This window comes from Elephas maximus, chromosome 2 (assembly GCF_024166365.1).
Source record: "Elephas maximus indicus isolate mEleMax1 chromosome 2, mEleMax1 primary haplotype, whole genome shotgun sequence".
Classification (NCBI taxonomy): Eukaryota; Metazoa; Chordata; class Mammalia; order Proboscidea; family Elephantidae; genus Elephas; species Elephas maximus.
In genome coordinates, this window is record NC_064820.1 from 223,031,432 (window position 1) to 223,048,979 (window position 17,548).

The following is a 17,548-nucleotide window of genomic DNA, read 5'->3' on the forward strand; positions in this document are numbered from 1 at the left end:
AGCTATTGGTACTGTTTTAATATATCTTCCGATTCTACATTTCATGGGGAGGAGCCCTGGTGGCACAGTGGTTAAAGCATTCAGCTGCTGATTGAAAGGTCAGTGGTTCGAGCCTACTAGCTGCACCACAGGAGAAAGATGTGGCAGTCTCCTTCTGTAAAGATTACAGCCTTGGAACCCCTATAAGGCAGTTCTATTCTGTCCCATATGAGTCAGAATAGACTCGACGGCAATGGTTTCTTTTTTTTTTTTTTTGAATGTTGATGGGAGAAGTCCCTAGGGTGCGCAAACAGTTGAGCACTTGACTATTAGCCAAAAGTTGGCAGTTTGAACTCATCCAGAGGCACCTCAGAAGACAGGCCTTGTGATCTGCTTTGAAAGGTCACAGACTTGAAAACCCTATGAAGCACACATGGGGTTACCATGAGTTGGAATTGACTTGATGGCAACCAATGATAATAACAACAATATTGATGGGACAGCCTATCTCTTCCTGGAATATCCGGAAAAGTTTTACAGAAAGAGGACTAGGGTAGGAAACAGTGATCTGGGCTCTCATTCTAGCTCTGACCTACCTAGTTTGTAGTTTTGGACAAGCTCTCTAGTTACACAGACCTTCTAGTCTTCAGCTTCCATGACCACAAAATGGAGCATAATAATATCACATTTATACTTGACCTATTTACAGAACTATTGAGAGACTAAAATAAGATTGTGTAATGAAAGTGTTGCTGAAATGAAAAGCTTTAAAAAAGGGAAATTTTAGTACTCTGGTGGCGCAGTGGTTAAGTGCTATGGCTGCTAACCAAGAGGTTGGCAGTTCAAATCTGCCAGGCACTCTTGGAAACTCTATGGGGCAGTTCTACTCTGTCCTATAGGGTCGCTGTGAGTCGGAATCAACTTGATGGCAACGTTTTGTTTGTTTTTTTTTTTTTAAAGTCTCCAGAACTATCAGACAATAAATTTCTGTTTGTGTTTTAAAATAAATAACAAAAGGAATCTCATCAATAGCCACATGAATATAATTTTGATTTCTGAAATTCTAGTTAAGTAAAATAGAATATTAGGTAGTCACTTGCACACAGACACACATACACACACACAACCAATTTGGGGATAGCAGATTTTACCTCGCATTCCCATCCATCAAAGGCTTTTTATCTGAAATCTCCCTCACAACAATCCCTGATTTTCTGTGGAAGCGAAATGGGTCTCATAAAGTAGCTATTTATGTAAGGGCTATAAACTTTTATTTAAGTTTTTACAAGACCACAAAGAGGACTTTCAATCATCAGAACGTGCAAATGAAAGCTGATTCAAAAGCCATGACAGACTATATATCCAAAAGAGAAAGCCATTCCTACTTGCAATCTGAGAAAAGTACAAGTGCAAAAATGGACAAAACAGAGCCCCAGGCAGGGCGAAACTCTGAGGCCAAGGCTGATACCAACTCTCTCCCTCCTGACTGCCTACTCTCTGTTCCCAGCTCCACTGGCTGTCCTTGGGGTGGTCCTGTCTATCTCCAATGTTCCTTCTCCCCATTCTTAGATGCAGTAAACCTTTTCTACTTAGTTCTGCCATAACAAGTTCAGAGATTTGAAAGGATAATTTTATTAAGAAACTAAGGCAAAAAAGAAAAAACAGCATAGAGCTAAAATGTTTCAGAGGACGGCCTTCGGATCCCAGCTTAACCACAATTTGCATTTTATTCACTTGACCATGAAACCAGTGGGGCGCCCACTCCCTGCATTTTCACTAATAAGCTCCATGGGCTTCCTGCATGCACAGGGGCTCCGAGCATCTCTACTGCGCCATCTTGATTTACTTTAATTCTTCTTTACATCTCTAAGTGTCAGTGGACTCCTGGATACACATTCCTCCTTTAGATTATTAAATTTCAAGTAAGCTTTTGGTCTTATGAATGAGAGGCACTTTTAGCTCATTTTTTCAGAGCAGATAATTGATATATCCTTGTTAGTCGCCATAGAACCGGCTCTGACTCATGCGACCTTTTGTGTAATAGAATGAAAATTTGCCCAGTTCTGTGCTGTCTTCATGATCATTGGTGTCTTTGAGTCCACTGCTGTGATCACTGTGTCAATCCATCCCATTGAGGGTTTCTCTTGTTTTCTCTGATCCTCCATTTTACCAAACCTCATGTTCTTTTCTAGCAGTTGGTCTTTCCTGATGATGTACCTAAAGTAAGCGAGTTGAAGTCTCACCATCTTTGATTCTAAGGAACATTCTTCTGTATTTCTTCTAAGACTGATGTGTCCATCTAGTCTAACTGGTATATTAGAGAGAAAGAAATGATGGAAGCTTCTTTGTGGCCCACCCTTTAGACTTTGCCCGTGTAAAACCTGGAGCCTAGATTCTCTCTGGAAATAGTCTTCTGGATTTGATTAGTTTTATAATATTAAACCATTTAAAAGTACATTTAAAGTCATAAATACATTTCTGTTCAAGGGAAGAAGGACACTTTGCAACAGAAGCATGGTCAATTTTTCTTTAACCTGCTGACTTTTATCATTAGCTTAGCTGAAATCATCGGAAGTAGCTTTTTGTCTTGGTCCTACCAGTTGGCTCATGCTGGCCAGTTACAACACGACCTTGCACCCTCTTGGGTAAACTCATTCTAAAGGAGGAAGCTTTTAGTAATATTGGAGTTGATTCCTTGACATGGGAATCAAATTTTTATAAGGCTGGAGCTGCTGGGATTCTGGGCCTCACCAGTGGCTCACTCTATGACCTTGAATTTCAAAGGAGCTAGAAGTTAGGGAAAAGCAGGACATAGCTGAAAGCCAAATATGGCTTCTGAACTCCTGGATAAGGTTATAAAAATATATATATATATAAATGTACCACTTATAGACAATTTAGACTTTAAGAGGTTGCTATGCTCTAAAATTAGTAAAGCGTTCAGGAAGGAAGAATATAGGTTGGCTAAATTGCCTGAGTCCCATTTTCTTTCTTCTTTTTCTTCTTTTAAAATTTTATGTAAAAACCACACACACACACATTATACAGTATGCAGCTAACTAGGTTGCTTGTCTATAAGGTAAAACATACCCTGCTTATAAACATGTTAGTAGTTTCCAAGACTGAAGTAATGCTTTAAAGTTGACCTTAAATAGAGACTCTAAACATTTCCATTAGGAGAACTCCCACAATCTTTTTCTGTAACTCAAAGTTTCTTATTTCCACTTGTTATCCTGAAGAGTGGTTACTCAGGCAACACCAACGTGTTACTAGAAATTCTGTCCTAAATTTGAACAATAAAAACACTGCGTGAAGCAATTCTCTCCATACAACCTGTAAATATATATTTGAGCTCATTCGAACATGGGCACAAAATCTGTGTCTTAGGTGGGTCGGGTTGCAATTGGGTGATTCTACTGATGAATCCCAGGCATCTAACGACAGGCACCCATTACACCAAACTCTGTGACTGCAGTTTCCCTCCTTGAGTGAGTTGGAAATATCTTAGGTTAAGATTTCAGTGCCCTGCAGGGCTAAAGACAAAGGCCTAAGCCTTCATTGCTTTCTTCTTTACAACCAAATCGCCTACTTTGTCCTTTTAGGAGAGCATTCCTCACAGTTATAGAAAGGTGAGGCTGTGCCTCATGAGCTTTTAGCCTTCGTCACTAGCAAGTCAGCTTTTATAGGGCTGGGTCTTAGTCATCTTTTTGCTCCCCAGGGCCTAGCCTGACACTTGGCACTTGGTAGATAATCAATGAGGTTTTGTTGAATTGAATTTATTTTCATTTGTCCCCATTAAAACTTGCCATTAGGAAGAGTATAGAATCGGGTCCCAGATCCTTTGCATTCTCACTGCCCTCTTGTCAGACCCATGCTTTGAAAGCCTTTTTTAAGCCCCTACAAAGCGCAAGACTTCAGATACCTTTGTATCATGGCAAGCGACTTCTCTGGGATTCATCACTCCATAGCATCACCCTCTGTGCCACAGCACTTATTTACTTCCTAATGAAAGCTTCCTGCAGGCTACATCTTTTCTCTGACACAAAGAAAAGAAAGCCGTGTCCAGGAAGTGAAAGGCTGCTCACTGATATGATGTATTGCATTCTTTGCCAAGCCTGACTATAAAACACCAAGGTCCAGAAGGAGAGATGCCAACAATAAAAATGCCAGGCCTGGGGTATTTTCTGGGTGGAGCCTTGCAAAGCAATAACTAAATTACAAGGAACTATGAAGAACAGAAATACAGCATGCATAGTTCCATCAGTCTAACCCAAACATATCAGTAAGAGTCAGCAACATCTTTAACTGGAAGTACTCTTGGCAGGGAAAAGCGAGGTTAAGAGTGCTTAAGTTATAAGTAGGATAGGAAAAACTAAAGCAATAGCTGGGAAGGAAGGAGCAAGAGATATAAAAAGACAAAAACAAATAAACCTATTGCTGTCAAGTCAATTCTGACTCATGGCGACCCTGTAGGACAGGGTAGAACTTCCCCATAGGGTTTCCAAGGAGCGCCTGGCGGATTTGAACCACCAGCCTTTTGGTTAGCAGCCATAGCTTGTAACCACTATACCACCAGGGTTTCTAAGAGAAATAGGAGCTGGGGGAAAAAAAAAAAAAGATAAAATTTGGCAGAGGGTGGTAGAATTCTGAGAATTGTCTTGATGTTTAACCCACATAGTGCCAAATTCTTGTGATCAAATAGAAATGGTTAATAAGAAAATTCTACTGTTTTTTTTTTTTTTTTTTTAGCATGTTATATGGACAGTTGATACCTACCTAAAGGCAACTAGTTAGACATAACTGCAACGAGGTCAGACCCCCTTGGTATCTTGATAACAGTGTCCCGAAAGTTCAGGCTAGGAGATTCTACCCCCTGGGAAAAAGTTTTATGAAAATGTCTCTTTGGTATTTTAGTAATGAATACTTCTAACAGGACTCTAACATAGCCCACCTTCTACTGAATGTCTCAACATACTGGGCAGGATTATATTTTTGTATACTACTTTATTTAGTTCTTAGCTAGCTTTTCTTTTTCTACCCAATTTGTACTTACATAGGATTTGTTAGGACCCCTATTTTAGCATTTACAATCCTTTTTATTCTTCTACTGGTAGACGCTATTGTGTCTACCCTCTACATTAAACCTGGGGTTCAGTAGCTTCTTTGCACCTTTGTATATCCAGCACTTAATGCAGTGACTGGGATAAAGTCATCTCTCAATGAATGTCTGCAAAATTAAAAGATCATTGGCTAAACTGATTTAGGAAAGAATATTTTCATGAAACTGACAGTTCAGCTGAATTCTTGGGCTGCAGAGGTTCAAAAGAAGGGGCTATAATAGCGTACAAATGGAGTGCAATGCACTTCAAATATTTTAATTTGTTGGCAAAGTGACAGACAATTGATAGTGCAATGTGTTTGAGTTACTTAAAAAAAGGGCTTTGGATAAGTGAAGCCAGATGAAATTACCACCATGTTCTCTTGCTTCAACTGGATTATGGTTGACTAAAGTGTTCACAAAAAAGGTCAATGGTTTTCAAACTTCATATCAATGAGGTCAGGGATATCACAGACATGCTTTAAAGAGGGAGTGCTTCCAGGCTTGTTCCTTGAATGTAATTTTGAAGAATATTTAGGGCATTGCAAACTGTACTGGTATTAAAATGCAAAAGCCAAAAAAGGCAAACCCATTGCCATGGAGTCAATTTTAACTCATGGCAATCTCATGTGTTACAGAATAGAGCTGGATTTTCTTGGCTGTAACCTTTACGAAAGCAAATCACTAGACTTTTCTTCCGCAGTGCTGCTGGATGGGTTCATACCGCCAACCTTTGGGTTAGTAGTTGGGCACAAACAGTTTGTATCACCTAGGGACACCTGGCATAAATACCCTTCTAAAAAAGTGGCCTGTTAAATGTCCTCACAGGTAAAGGGTGAAGGTCTCAGGAACACTTCTCCTGCACAGGGTTTCATCTTTAAAAAGCTCTTTGTCCTCAAGGCAGCAAAGCAAGGGCAAGTTAGGGCTGTTGGCCAGAAGCTGGAAATAGCCTCGTTACACAGAACTATACAGAGCTGGACATTATAATAATGGTGTCTGTTAACAATGGTCTATCTGGCCTAGGTTCTCCATCTTCCATTATTTCTTTTTCTTCCTTAGGGTGAGTGAAACTGTTAGACCCAGCTGCGGCTCAAATTTCTAATTTAGGAAAGTGTCTATTTTCTGCTTCATAATGCTCTCCCAGTACCATAAGCCTTCAATTTCTGCTTCCAGGCAATGAAATAGTTCTCATTTCCAGAGAAAACCTGATAAGTCTTTTCAAAGGAAGCTCTAATTGGTGGCATTGCTAGAACAGCTAAAAAATCAAAGACAGTGGGGTTGAAAAATCCATGAGAAAATAACTTCCTTTGCCTACCAGTGGCTAGGATTTAGGAAGCAAGGAAGGGGTTGACTTTCATTCAATATCTGATTGATTGAGATGGTAACCTTTTTAGTATTTTTTCCCTAAGGCTCTATGCTGAAGAAACATCATAGAATCAGGTGGTTGGAAGGACCAGGCTCAGAGAGGTAAAAGCAATTCCCCCTAGGGTCAACCTCCTGAGGACCTCTCCCAGTGGGATGTGAGTGACAGCTCCCAGGGAGCAGGTAGGTTTTGACTTACCTCTGAGCCTTTTCAACCTCTGTTCCCTCCGCCGCCTCCGCACAACCAGCAGGAGCACACAGAGCAGCAAGACCCCGACCAAGATACATGAAATGGTCACCAGCATCTTGAGCCCTTCGTTGGTGGTCAGCCCTTCTTCATTCTGGACAACTGACTTAATGAGTGGAGGGATTGTACCTGAAAACAGGGCCATGATGTTAGATGGCTATTAATGAAGACAGAATGGTGGAGTTTTTAGGGATGATGGGTTATCAAAATTGCACAGGTTGAGTCAAGGGTGGCCAGGGTGATGAGAAATGAGAGAAGCTCTTCATCTAGGTCCTTGCTAACTTACATTCCCTCCCTTCCCTCTGCCCAAGCCTCAAACTTATCCCAGAGCTCATTGAATTGGGATCTGCACCAAAGCGCACTTCTCAGGAAGGGATGTCATTTTGGAGTCACTTTTTTTTTTTTTTAGAAAGCATAATGCTCAGGCTAGGTGCTCAGAAAAAGCCACGACACATTTGCCTAGAATTAAGAGTCCTCTGGACTGTCCCCAATATTACAATTGCTGGAGGCTAATTGACAAATTGCATATCAAAAAGGAACAATGGGCTTGGCTAGTGTATAGAAGACAGGCTATAGGGAGAATGTGCCACACATAGTGGCTCACGGAAGCTTAAAATTTCTTTCCATTTGGCTGTTCACCTGTGAGAGCTACACACAATTTTTCAAAGAGGAACCGTGTAGGCCTCTAATGCATCCTATGTGTTTACCAGGCACTGTCCAACATTGTTATGAGAATCAGATTATTTAGAGCTATAGAGAAACATTTACGAATGATATAAGTTTCTCTACAGCTCTAAATAACTGGATTCTCATAACACCGTTGGACAATGCCTAAGAAACAAATAGGATGCATTAGAGACCTATATGGTTCCCCTTTGAAAAGTTCTGTGTAGCTCTCATTCCCTATAATAGTACTTTTTAAAGTAGATTTGGTCTTGCATCTGTGTAAAAAAGCAAGTGAACAGCCAAATGGAGAGAAATTTTAAGCTTCTGTGAACCACTATATGTCTCTATGAGTCAGAATAGACTCAACAGCAATGTTTTTTTTTTTTTTTAAATGGGGTTTTATATGGAAACTACTAAGTAGAACGAACTCTGAGTCCTTTTCAGCTGCCTTCCACCTAGAGGCAAAATGTGCGGAGATTCAAACACAGACACACGTTTTATTGGGGTCAAGTCTTTTGGAGTCCTCCATTTGTAGGATGTTTTACCTTACTATCTTTTCCACGCAAAACAAGGACCAGGAAGTCAGTGCTTCAGGGGAAGAAACACAAAAATAATTTCTCCCAAAACAAAACTTGTCTTTATCTTGAATTTAGTAAGTAGGGCAGGGATAACAGAAACTCCAGTCACCTATGCCATCTGCTAAGGCCAAGAGGAACGCTCTTCCAACCTCACAGTGTTGGTGGCTGGATACCCTGCTCCCAAATGCACAGAAACTCAGGTAGGAGCTGCTTAAGGAGACCATGTGAGGATGGGTCTGCCAATGCAAGAAAACTTAAGGACAACTGGACACATTTGGCTAAGGAAATGGTAGAACAGTCAAATAAAGAAATTCTTCTACATGGGAGAATTTGGAATCTGAGCATGGCTGTGAGGTTATTTGTCAATGTTTTCCCTCAAAAAAAAAAAAAAAATACTTCAGGCAGATGTGGCAAAAGAGGTATAAATTTGTATATCCGCAAGACTGGTTTGAAGAAGCCTGCTATCTCTTATCAAGTAAAATATAAATGTGTGTTATATTTCCTGTTTTAATAAAATCATATACTGTAGATTTTGGAGAATCAAATGTGCTTCACAAGATTTTTTCATGATGATAAGCTGTGATCCTGCATAAAGTGAGAATGTTATATTTTTTAGAATACAAACATTTAAAATCCATGAAGCTCTTTTTTAGAGTAACAGTTTCCCATTGTGTACATGAGTAGTTTCCAGTTAAAGTATTTGCCGTAAACAAATCACTGATGGGCACATTTGGGCTGTGTACTGTGATGTCTACATAGATTACAGAAGCCAGTACATCAGACTGTGATTAACATAAATCAATTAATGTAAGCTAATAACTTAAAGAAACTTATTTACTACCCAAATGTGTATGTCCTAGCAAAAAGCTTCGGTGAATATTTAAACGCTAAGAATGTTTAGTAAGTGTCAAAGTCTTTATGGCCAAAGAATTAACCACGTTAGGAAGAGAAACCAAGTTGCAAGCGCTACTCTGCTTGTGGGTGATGATTTGTGATGCGAACACCTTTGAATGAAGTCACTCATAACTGAGGGCTAAAAAATGACAGCCAGGTGGTCCATTAAAAGTATCAGCTCTCCAGGAGAAGGGCTGCTGTCTGGGAGCTGTCCAGGATGCTTCAGGGCCAGGGGGTAGAGCGGACTCCAGGGACTGATGCCCAAGGCCAGATAACCTTCACCAGAAGGACTTGCACCTTAGAACCGTCCAACTACCTGGGGCACCCAGGACTGCATGCTGGAGAGGAGCCTGGGCTCTGGCTGAGGAGGAAAGGGAATGAAAAAATGGCCTTAGATAGGAGTTGGGATGGGCATACACAGCACGTCACGGGAGGAGGAACCAGCTTTAGGCCCACCAGGGCAGTCCAGGAGGAAGTGGCCAAATGGGTGTCCCAAGCAGCATCACTTTGTTAGCTTCTATTAGTCATTTCTGAGGTCCTGAGGCTCAGGACAATTCTTATCCTAGGATACCCAGTAGTTAAGTGTTATGGGTGCTAACCAAAAGGTCAGCAGTTTGAATCCACCAGTTGCTCCCTGGAAACCCTATGGGGCAGTTCTACTCTGTCCTATAGGGTTGCTATGAGTCAGAATTGACTCAACAACAACAAGTTTTTTGAGGCATGTACTCCAAAGGAAGTTCCTGCTGGACCTTTTGTTAAGCAAGATCCCAAATGCACCTAACCAGAGGAGGGAAAATCCACCCTAGCTTGACTAACAGTGAATAGAGTACTGTGATATTTGCTCAGGTACAGATGTTCTGGGCCAACTCACTCCTGCTAGGTGTGGAGCACAGAGGCGGCTCTGCAGGAAGCTAGCACCCAACACAAGCAAAGCCTGGAAGCACAGACTCTCTAGTGAACTGCTGTCGGTTTTACCTTGAGATTGGAGTGCCTACTTCAATCACTGTCGCTCCCTGAGGTAAAACCACTGCAAAGCTTCAAGAATCAGGGTCTACACGCTGTTATTTAGGGCATTCTAAAGCTCTCAACTGACGACAATGGGTTTGGTTTTTTAAAGTTCCCTAGCCACAAAAGGGAGCCCTGGTAGCATAGTGGTTAAGAGCTTGGCTGCTAGCCAAAAGGTCAGCCATTCATGTCCACCAGCTGCTCCTTGGAAACTCAATCGGGCAGTTCTACTCTGTCCTATAGGGTCGCTGTGAGTTGGAATTGACTTTATGAGAGTGGGTTTGGTTTTCGTTTTTTAACTACAAAAGATCAAGACCTTCTGCACTGTCAACGACATAGTCCCTTTTGGCTGGGGATTCCTTCATATCAGTAAATCACCCTTGATACAAACTGTACAAAATGATAACAATTTAAATAATTTATTTTCGATCAACTAAATGTTAAGTGACACCTAGCCTGCTTTTTAGAAAGTAATATAGAAGGTGTGTGTGCATGCACACATGAACATGTATATGTGTGTGTATATGTGGTGTGTGTGTGTATGTACGCTGTGTATATGTGTGTGTTGAACATGCATGCATGTGTCTCTGTGTCCATGTGTGCCCATGTATGTGCATATGTTTGTTGGATGTATGCATCTATGTGTGCGTGTGTGTACGTGAGCATGTGTGTGTACGTGCATGTGCACGTGTGTGCTCTATGTATTACGAATGTTGTGCAAGTGTGCATTTGTGTTGTGTAAATGTATACCCTGTATGCATGTATTTTGTATATGCATGACGTGTGTATATGTGTTGTACATGCATGTGCACACACGTGTGTGCTAATGTGCCATCATATTGTGCTATTTCTATCAGTACCCCATTTCTGCTCAGAGACTAACATAACCTCCTTTATCATGGAAAACTGTTTTTACATATGCAGTTTGAGGGCTTAATGAGAGCAAAAAAGAAAATTGTTATGTGAATTGGGATGGGGTGGGAAGGGGGTGGGAGAAAACAAAAGCAGTGTTAGCTCACAATCACTGACAAATGGACAGGGCCATGTGGTAAAGAATCCTTCAGCCCTAAGAGAAAGGGCTCCTGCACCAAGATTCCCTAATGAGATTCCCTTTGGCCCTCAGTCCCTGATTTCTGGACCCACAGGGACAGTCACCTGGGTGCCGGCAACTAAGGAGCCCCTCAGAATGCCCACTGGCACAGACACCTAATGGTCTGTGGGCAGCGGTCACCCCATGCCAAGGATGAGTGCTGAATGGGGAAGGGGACAGGCATCATGTACACATCTCCTTCTGAGACACTAATGGGAGGACTACGAAGTCAGCCACTTACTGCCATCATAGTTGAGCGTGGCGAAGTTGGCCTGCTTCTCTGCACAGCCGGCGCTATTGCACACCCGCATCTGCAGCTCGTACCAGGTGGCCTCCTGCAGGTCATATAGAATGTATGACTTGGAGAGAGAGGTCCGCTGAGCTGTGGTCCAGACAGTAGTTCCAAAGGGCCTATACTCCAGCGTGAAGGAGGTGATGGGACAGCCGCCGTCATTCCAGCCGATGAGGTTCAGCCGCACACGCGTGGTGTTGATGCTGGCGAAAAGTTCTTGCTCCTTTGAAAACTGAGGCTCTGTAGGAGAAGGCAGGTGGGAAGATTAGTTTATGAGATAAACGAATGAAAACTCTCAAAACAGCCACAGATTTCCCTTGGGCCTTCTCAATCTAGACCAGGAGCTCAGTCCATGTCTGGGTCAAGGCCACTAACAGCAGGCCACCATTACAGAGACGTTATGGACCAGTGGGCTTTCTCCGACCATAATGATCTAGGTATGAGTGGGAAAACTGGGCGGTAGAGTTTATCTGGGGGCAGCGGTGGATCAGTGGTAGAATTCTCACCTTCCATGTGGGAGACCCAGGTTCCTGGCCAATACACTTCACGTGTAACCAACACCTGTCTGCCACTGGAGGCTTGTGTGTTGCTATGAGGCCGAACAGGTTTCAGGGAAGCTTCCAGCTATGATGGACTAGGAAAAAAGGCCTGGCAATCTACTTCTGAAAATCGGCCAGTGAAAACCCTATGGATCACAACGGTCCTATCCTGTTGTGTATGGAATGACCATGAGTCAGCAGCCAACTTTGATGGCAGCTACAACGGAGTTTATCTTGGGGTTTCCTGAAGAACAATATTTTTCTAATTTATGGGTTTCCTTCAGTGGCTCTCACACAGCAATATGCTGGGCTGACCCATTTCCATTCCCATTCAGATGGACTTGAGTCATGAGAAGACAGAGTTTTATTTGGGAACTTTCAACAAATATTCCTCACCACCCAAATTCTTGATACTAGAAGCCAGGGAGCTGGACTGTATTTCTGGATAAATCAATCTCTCATCATCTAAACCCTTGTCACATGTTCTCCCAAACTCAGGAGCCAGACCCGAATAATGGCCTCTCCACCTGACTTCTTGCTCTCCTGCCGTCTGAACCTGCACCTCCTGTCAGATATGAGTGTGAAGGGATCCTGCAAAGACCCCAACTTCATCTTCCTCACTAAACTCTCACACAGCTACAATCCCCCCACCTTCCTGGTGTTCCCGGGGCCTCTGATTTCACTGCTGAGCTTTACTGCCCTGAGGTTCATCTCCTTGAAGCTCTGTTTTTCAGGTAAAAAAGGAACTCATATTGAAGTGCTAAGAATTTATCCCAGCCACTTTCCTCCTGAAAAGGAAGACTTAGAGGCAATGTGAAAACTATAGATAGACTGAGGGTGGGGGAGTGGGGGAGTAGTGATTAACGGTGAAGGTCCCACTGAAAGGATTGAGAAAACAAACTCCCCATTTCATTGCTGCCCAACCTGGGCAATGCCCTGATTTTCCAATGATACTTCTTTTTAACTTCAAATGAAATAATGAAAAGGTAGTCCCTTTTAAGGACTGGCCACCTCTTTCATTACACTATAGTGCTGCCAAGCCCATGTTTTGAAATAACAATGTTCAAATACACAAGCAAACATACAAATATGCAATGAATCTCTTAGGATTCCAATCCCCCCTTCTACCTGGAAAGCAGAAAATCTAGAAACAAGAATGCATACATACCTTTCCCTAATGTTTTTGCTTCTATGATTTCACTTATGCGCCCGGGTCCCACTCCATTTTGGGCAGTAAGAGTGAACTTATACCAAGTACCACATTTCAGATTTTCCAGGCGGTAAGAGCGCTCACTTGGGCTGATGGGAAAGCTCCCCCACTGCTCACTGTTATCCTCAGAGTACTGCAATATGTATCCTTTAGAAAATAAGAAAAATTCAAATGAGTATGCTTGCTTCCCACTTGAGGTTGGTTGATGTTTGCATTTTTGTTATGGATCGAATTGTGTCCCTCAAAAACATGTGTTGTAAACTCTAACCCCTACACATTTGTTATGTTAATGAGTCCATCAGTGTAGGGTGTATTTAATTCAGCCAATCATTTTTGAGTTATAAAAGGCGCCCATTAGGCACAGAGACAAGCAAGCAAAAACAGGGAAGACAGAGGCCACATGGAGATCTCCAAGGAATTCCCCTGGAGAAGCAGAGACAAGGATTTTCCCCCAAAGCAGATAGAGAGAGCCTTCCCCTAGAGCCTGTGCCCTGGATTTGGACTTTTGGCCTCCTGAACTGTGTGAAAATAAATTTGTTTGTTAAAACAATACACTTGTAATATTTCTGTTATAGCAGCACTAAAAACTAAGATGATCTTGTATGGGTAATAGAATGAGGGCTCTTAGGATTCAAGCATCTTCAGAAAAGAAGATTTGGAATCTTCCTGATTCCAGGAAAGGTAACCCAGGCTGGGAAATGTACTGTGATGGTAAATGGATGAGTGAGGTACTTAGGCCCCCATTACCACGGTGGTATGGCTGGAGAGTATGGCAAAAATAAAGCCACTTTCTGCCCATTCCTTTTTAAAAGCCATGCTGGGCAGCCAGGTATAAACACTAAGACTAAATATCTGAGCTTCAAAGCATATGGGCTCAAACCCTTGGCCAGCGGGAGGCTGACGCTGAGGTATTGTTAAGAGATCCAAAGCTCTGGAAAAGGACAGGCTATCGATGAGTAGGAATCTACTCAACCACTCTCCCTCCCTCTATGCTCCTGGGGTTTGCAGTCCACAGTCCTGAGGGGCATTTGCTGTAAATCCTAAGCCATCCCAGTCTTTCAGTGGTAACCTGGTTTCTCCTTCACTTAAAAAGTCCTTCAATAACTCATTTCTCCACCTGACACCTATTACCTCTACTTCTACCACTACTAACAACGATTGTCCATTTCTTGAGCACTAACTATGTGCTAGCTAACTAAGCTGGACGAAGAATAAGGAAAACCAAAGAAGAACTGATGCCTTTGAATTGTGGTGTTGGCAAAGAATACTGAATAGACCATGGACTTCCAAGATGAACAATTCTGTCTTGGAAGAAGTAAAGCCAGAACGCTCATTAGAAGCAAGGACAGCGAGACTTCATCTCACATACTTTGGACATGTTATCAGGAGGGACAAGTCCCTAGAGAAGGACATCATGCTTGGTAAAGTGAGGGTCAGTGAAAAAGAAGAAGACCTTCCGCAAGATGGATTGACACTGTGGCTGCAACAACGGCCTCAAGCATAACCATGATTGTAAGAATGGCAAGGTGTTTCGTTCTGTTGTACATAGGGTTGCTATGAGTCGGAACTGACTCAACAGCACCTAACAACTTAACAGTTATGTACCAGGCATTTTCCTAAGCCCTTTACTCACATTATCTCATTCATCCCTGTGAAGCAGTGATTATTATCCTCACATTACAGATGAAGACACTGAGGTCCAGAGAGGTTAAGTAATGAGAACACAGACATGTGCATAAGATTCAAACCCCACTGTTGGATTCTGGAGCCTGTGTTCTTGGATGCCATGTGATACTGAAACATTCCTCATTGCCTCTTACATCTTTCAACCCTGCTACTCCCAACCATCTTCCAGGGAACAAACACATCTTCTCTGCTCTGTCCCTCTCTACTTCTAAACGTTCACACTCATGCAGCCTAGACTAGCCCATCAGGCACATGGTATCTGTATACCAATGACTATTACCTTCTGTCCCATCCTGGGGAACACCATTTTAAACACATGCAAAGCAGGTCTAACCCCACACACTACAGTGATTCCTAAACCCAAAAGGGAAGCATCATGTGCTTGCCACTCCCCTTGAATGGAGAGCACCCATCTTCTGTGGTCATGGACAGAACCTTCATGTGTCCTTTCAACCTTCCCTGACCTCTGGCTCTCTGAGGCCAAGGGTACATCCTCCTTCCGGAGCCTCATTTGCCCTCCTCCGTGGTCCTGATCTACATCCTCTCAGCTCCCTCACTACCTGACAGGTGAGTCATGGGCCTGCACACTCAGTGCTCCCACTGCACATCCAGCCTACTATCTAACAATACCTGCATCACCTCCTCTGTGCTCTGCATATCGGGAGGACTACTCTCACCTTCTCATTGCCACAATCTAAACTCCCTATTCAGAAGAAAGGCCCGGGAACCTACTTCGGAAAAATGAGCCATAGAAAACCCTATAGATCACAGTTCTTTTCTGCCATACATGGGGTAACCAGAAGTTAGCACGAACTCAATGGCAATGGGATTTATTTTTTTTTTCTTTTTAATGGGAAATCTCTATTACTTGGTGATGGGCAAACATGGGTCCCTGCTCCCGCTTTTGTCTTCTGTGATATCAGTGTCCTCCAGTATGGAAACATTTTGACTCATGACTCCTTCTTGATGCCAATGACTTGACAAACACAGCATTTCAGGCACCCACTGGTTGCCTTTGTCTTGGAAACTCTTTATCACAAAGATAGGCTCCATCTTGCTGATCTACCACTCTGACAGTCTTCCTGTTCTACTTCCCTCACTGTCTCATACTTGTAGAATCAAAACTTCACATCATTTGAGCCTAGAGCCCTAAAACTCCTCAACCCTTCACTCAGTGCCCCATTTTATTTGTTCTATAAGGACGAGGTCCTCTAACCAGCCTAGAAACTTTGGTACAGCATTTCAGGAATCCTCTTACCAGAAGCCTAGAATCCCTTACAGAAGTGTGAGTCTCCTGACCATGCTTGCCTTAGCAGTCACCAACCTTGGTACCCCATGATCCACTCTTTTCCCACCTGTCCAGCATCCCTTGAGAAAGTCACTACGCTATGATCATTGTGACCGCTACAATTTGTGCTATTATCTGCAGCTGGGTCCTCGCTGCTACATGGCAATTATTTTGTTCATCTATTAATGACCCCCTGTTGCATTTCATGCTGCAGCTGTTACGAATCTTTTCCACTCTTCTCCAGCCCACAACCACACCCTCAACTCTACTCATGCAACAATTTAAATAAAAAAAATTTTAAAAAGACTCTTTTGTCCTAAAAAAAAGTGAAGCTCCTCCCCATCACCCAGTAGAACGATGATAAATATTTAACAACTGGCAACTGGCTCTTAAAAAAAAAAAAAAAAAACAGGCCTGACTTGTAGCATTTGTTGACTTCCATTGCAGGTAAATATTCCCAGCACGTCTTCAGTCACTTGGTGGGAAGCTGGGAAGGGATGTTACAATTGGGTCTCACAAGCTGGAAGAAGCCAGCCCCAGCACACCACAGACTTCACTGCAAAATACCCTGCATTTCCAGTTGTCCTCCCATCCTTCCTCCTCCCTCAGAAGAAAGGCTGTTGCTGCCATCGTAAGTCTTCCATCCTTTCCCACCTTGTCAGGGACCTTTTATAGTCACTCAGGCCCTCTTCCTCTGCATCTTCAGCTTCTTCCTCTGGATCAACTCCCTTTCCTCATTCTGCACAGACCCTGGGTGGCACAAATGTTTAAGTGCTTGACTGCTAGTCAAAGGTTTGGCAGTTTGAACGTAACCAGAGGTGCCACAGAACACAGGCCTGGAGATCTGCTTCTGAAAGGACAAAGCCTCAAAAACCCTATGGACCCAAAGCGATCTACAGATACAATGTACCCCAAATCATAATCCAAAAGCGTTCTTCAACAAGGTGGAAAAACGAATCACCAACTTTATATGGAAAGGGAAGAGGCCCGGGATAAGTAAAGCATTACTGAAGAAGAACAGAGAGGCCTCACACTGCCTGATCTTAGAACCTATTATATAACCATGGTATTGGTACATCAACAGACACATAGACCAATGGGACAGAACTGAGAACCCAGATGTAAATCCATCCATAAATGAGCAGCTGATATTTGACAAAGGGCCGAAGTCTGTTAAATGGGAAAAAGGCAGTCTTTTTAACAAATGGTGCTGGCAAAACTGAGTGTCCATCTGTAAAAAAATGAAACAAAAGCCATACCTCACAACATACACAAAAACTAACTCAAAATGTATCAAAGACCTAAATATAAAATCTAAATTGATAAAGATCACAGAAGAAAAAATAGGGACGATGCTAGGGGCCTTAAAACATGGTACAAATAGTATAAAAACCATTAACTAACAATGCAAAAACACCAGAAGATGAACTAGACAATTGAGCTCCTAAAAATTAAATAATTATGCTCATCAAAAGACTTCACCAGAAAAGTAAAAAGAGAACCTAGAGACTGGGAAAAAAATTTTTGGTTATGAAATATCCGATGAGGCAAGTGTGGCATGTTTGACCTCTGCCTCATAGGAATCAGCCTTGGGCCATTGATCTTGATTTCCCT

General features: G+C 42.5%; 1 protein-coding gene across 1 annotated transcript in view; it reads right to left on the reverse strand.

The window, feature by feature from the left end:
* The window catches only part of DSCAM (DS cell adhesion molecule), a 1,038,663-nt gene that overhangs the window by 65,672 nt on the left and 955,443 nt on the right, over positions 1 to 17,548 (reverse strand). Inside the window, exons 25-27 of the mRNA XM_049874902.1 lie at positions 12,919 to 13,107; positions 11,161 to 11,451; positions 6,639 to 6,815 (exon numbers count right to left, since the gene is read on the reverse strand). Of these exons, the coding sequence (XP_049730859.1) occupies positions 6,639 to 6,815; positions 11,161 to 11,451; positions 12,919 to 13,107 (657 nt within the window). The remainder of the gene's footprint in view (positions 1 to 6,638; positions 6,816 to 11,160; positions 11,452 to 12,918; positions 13,108 to 17,548) is intronic.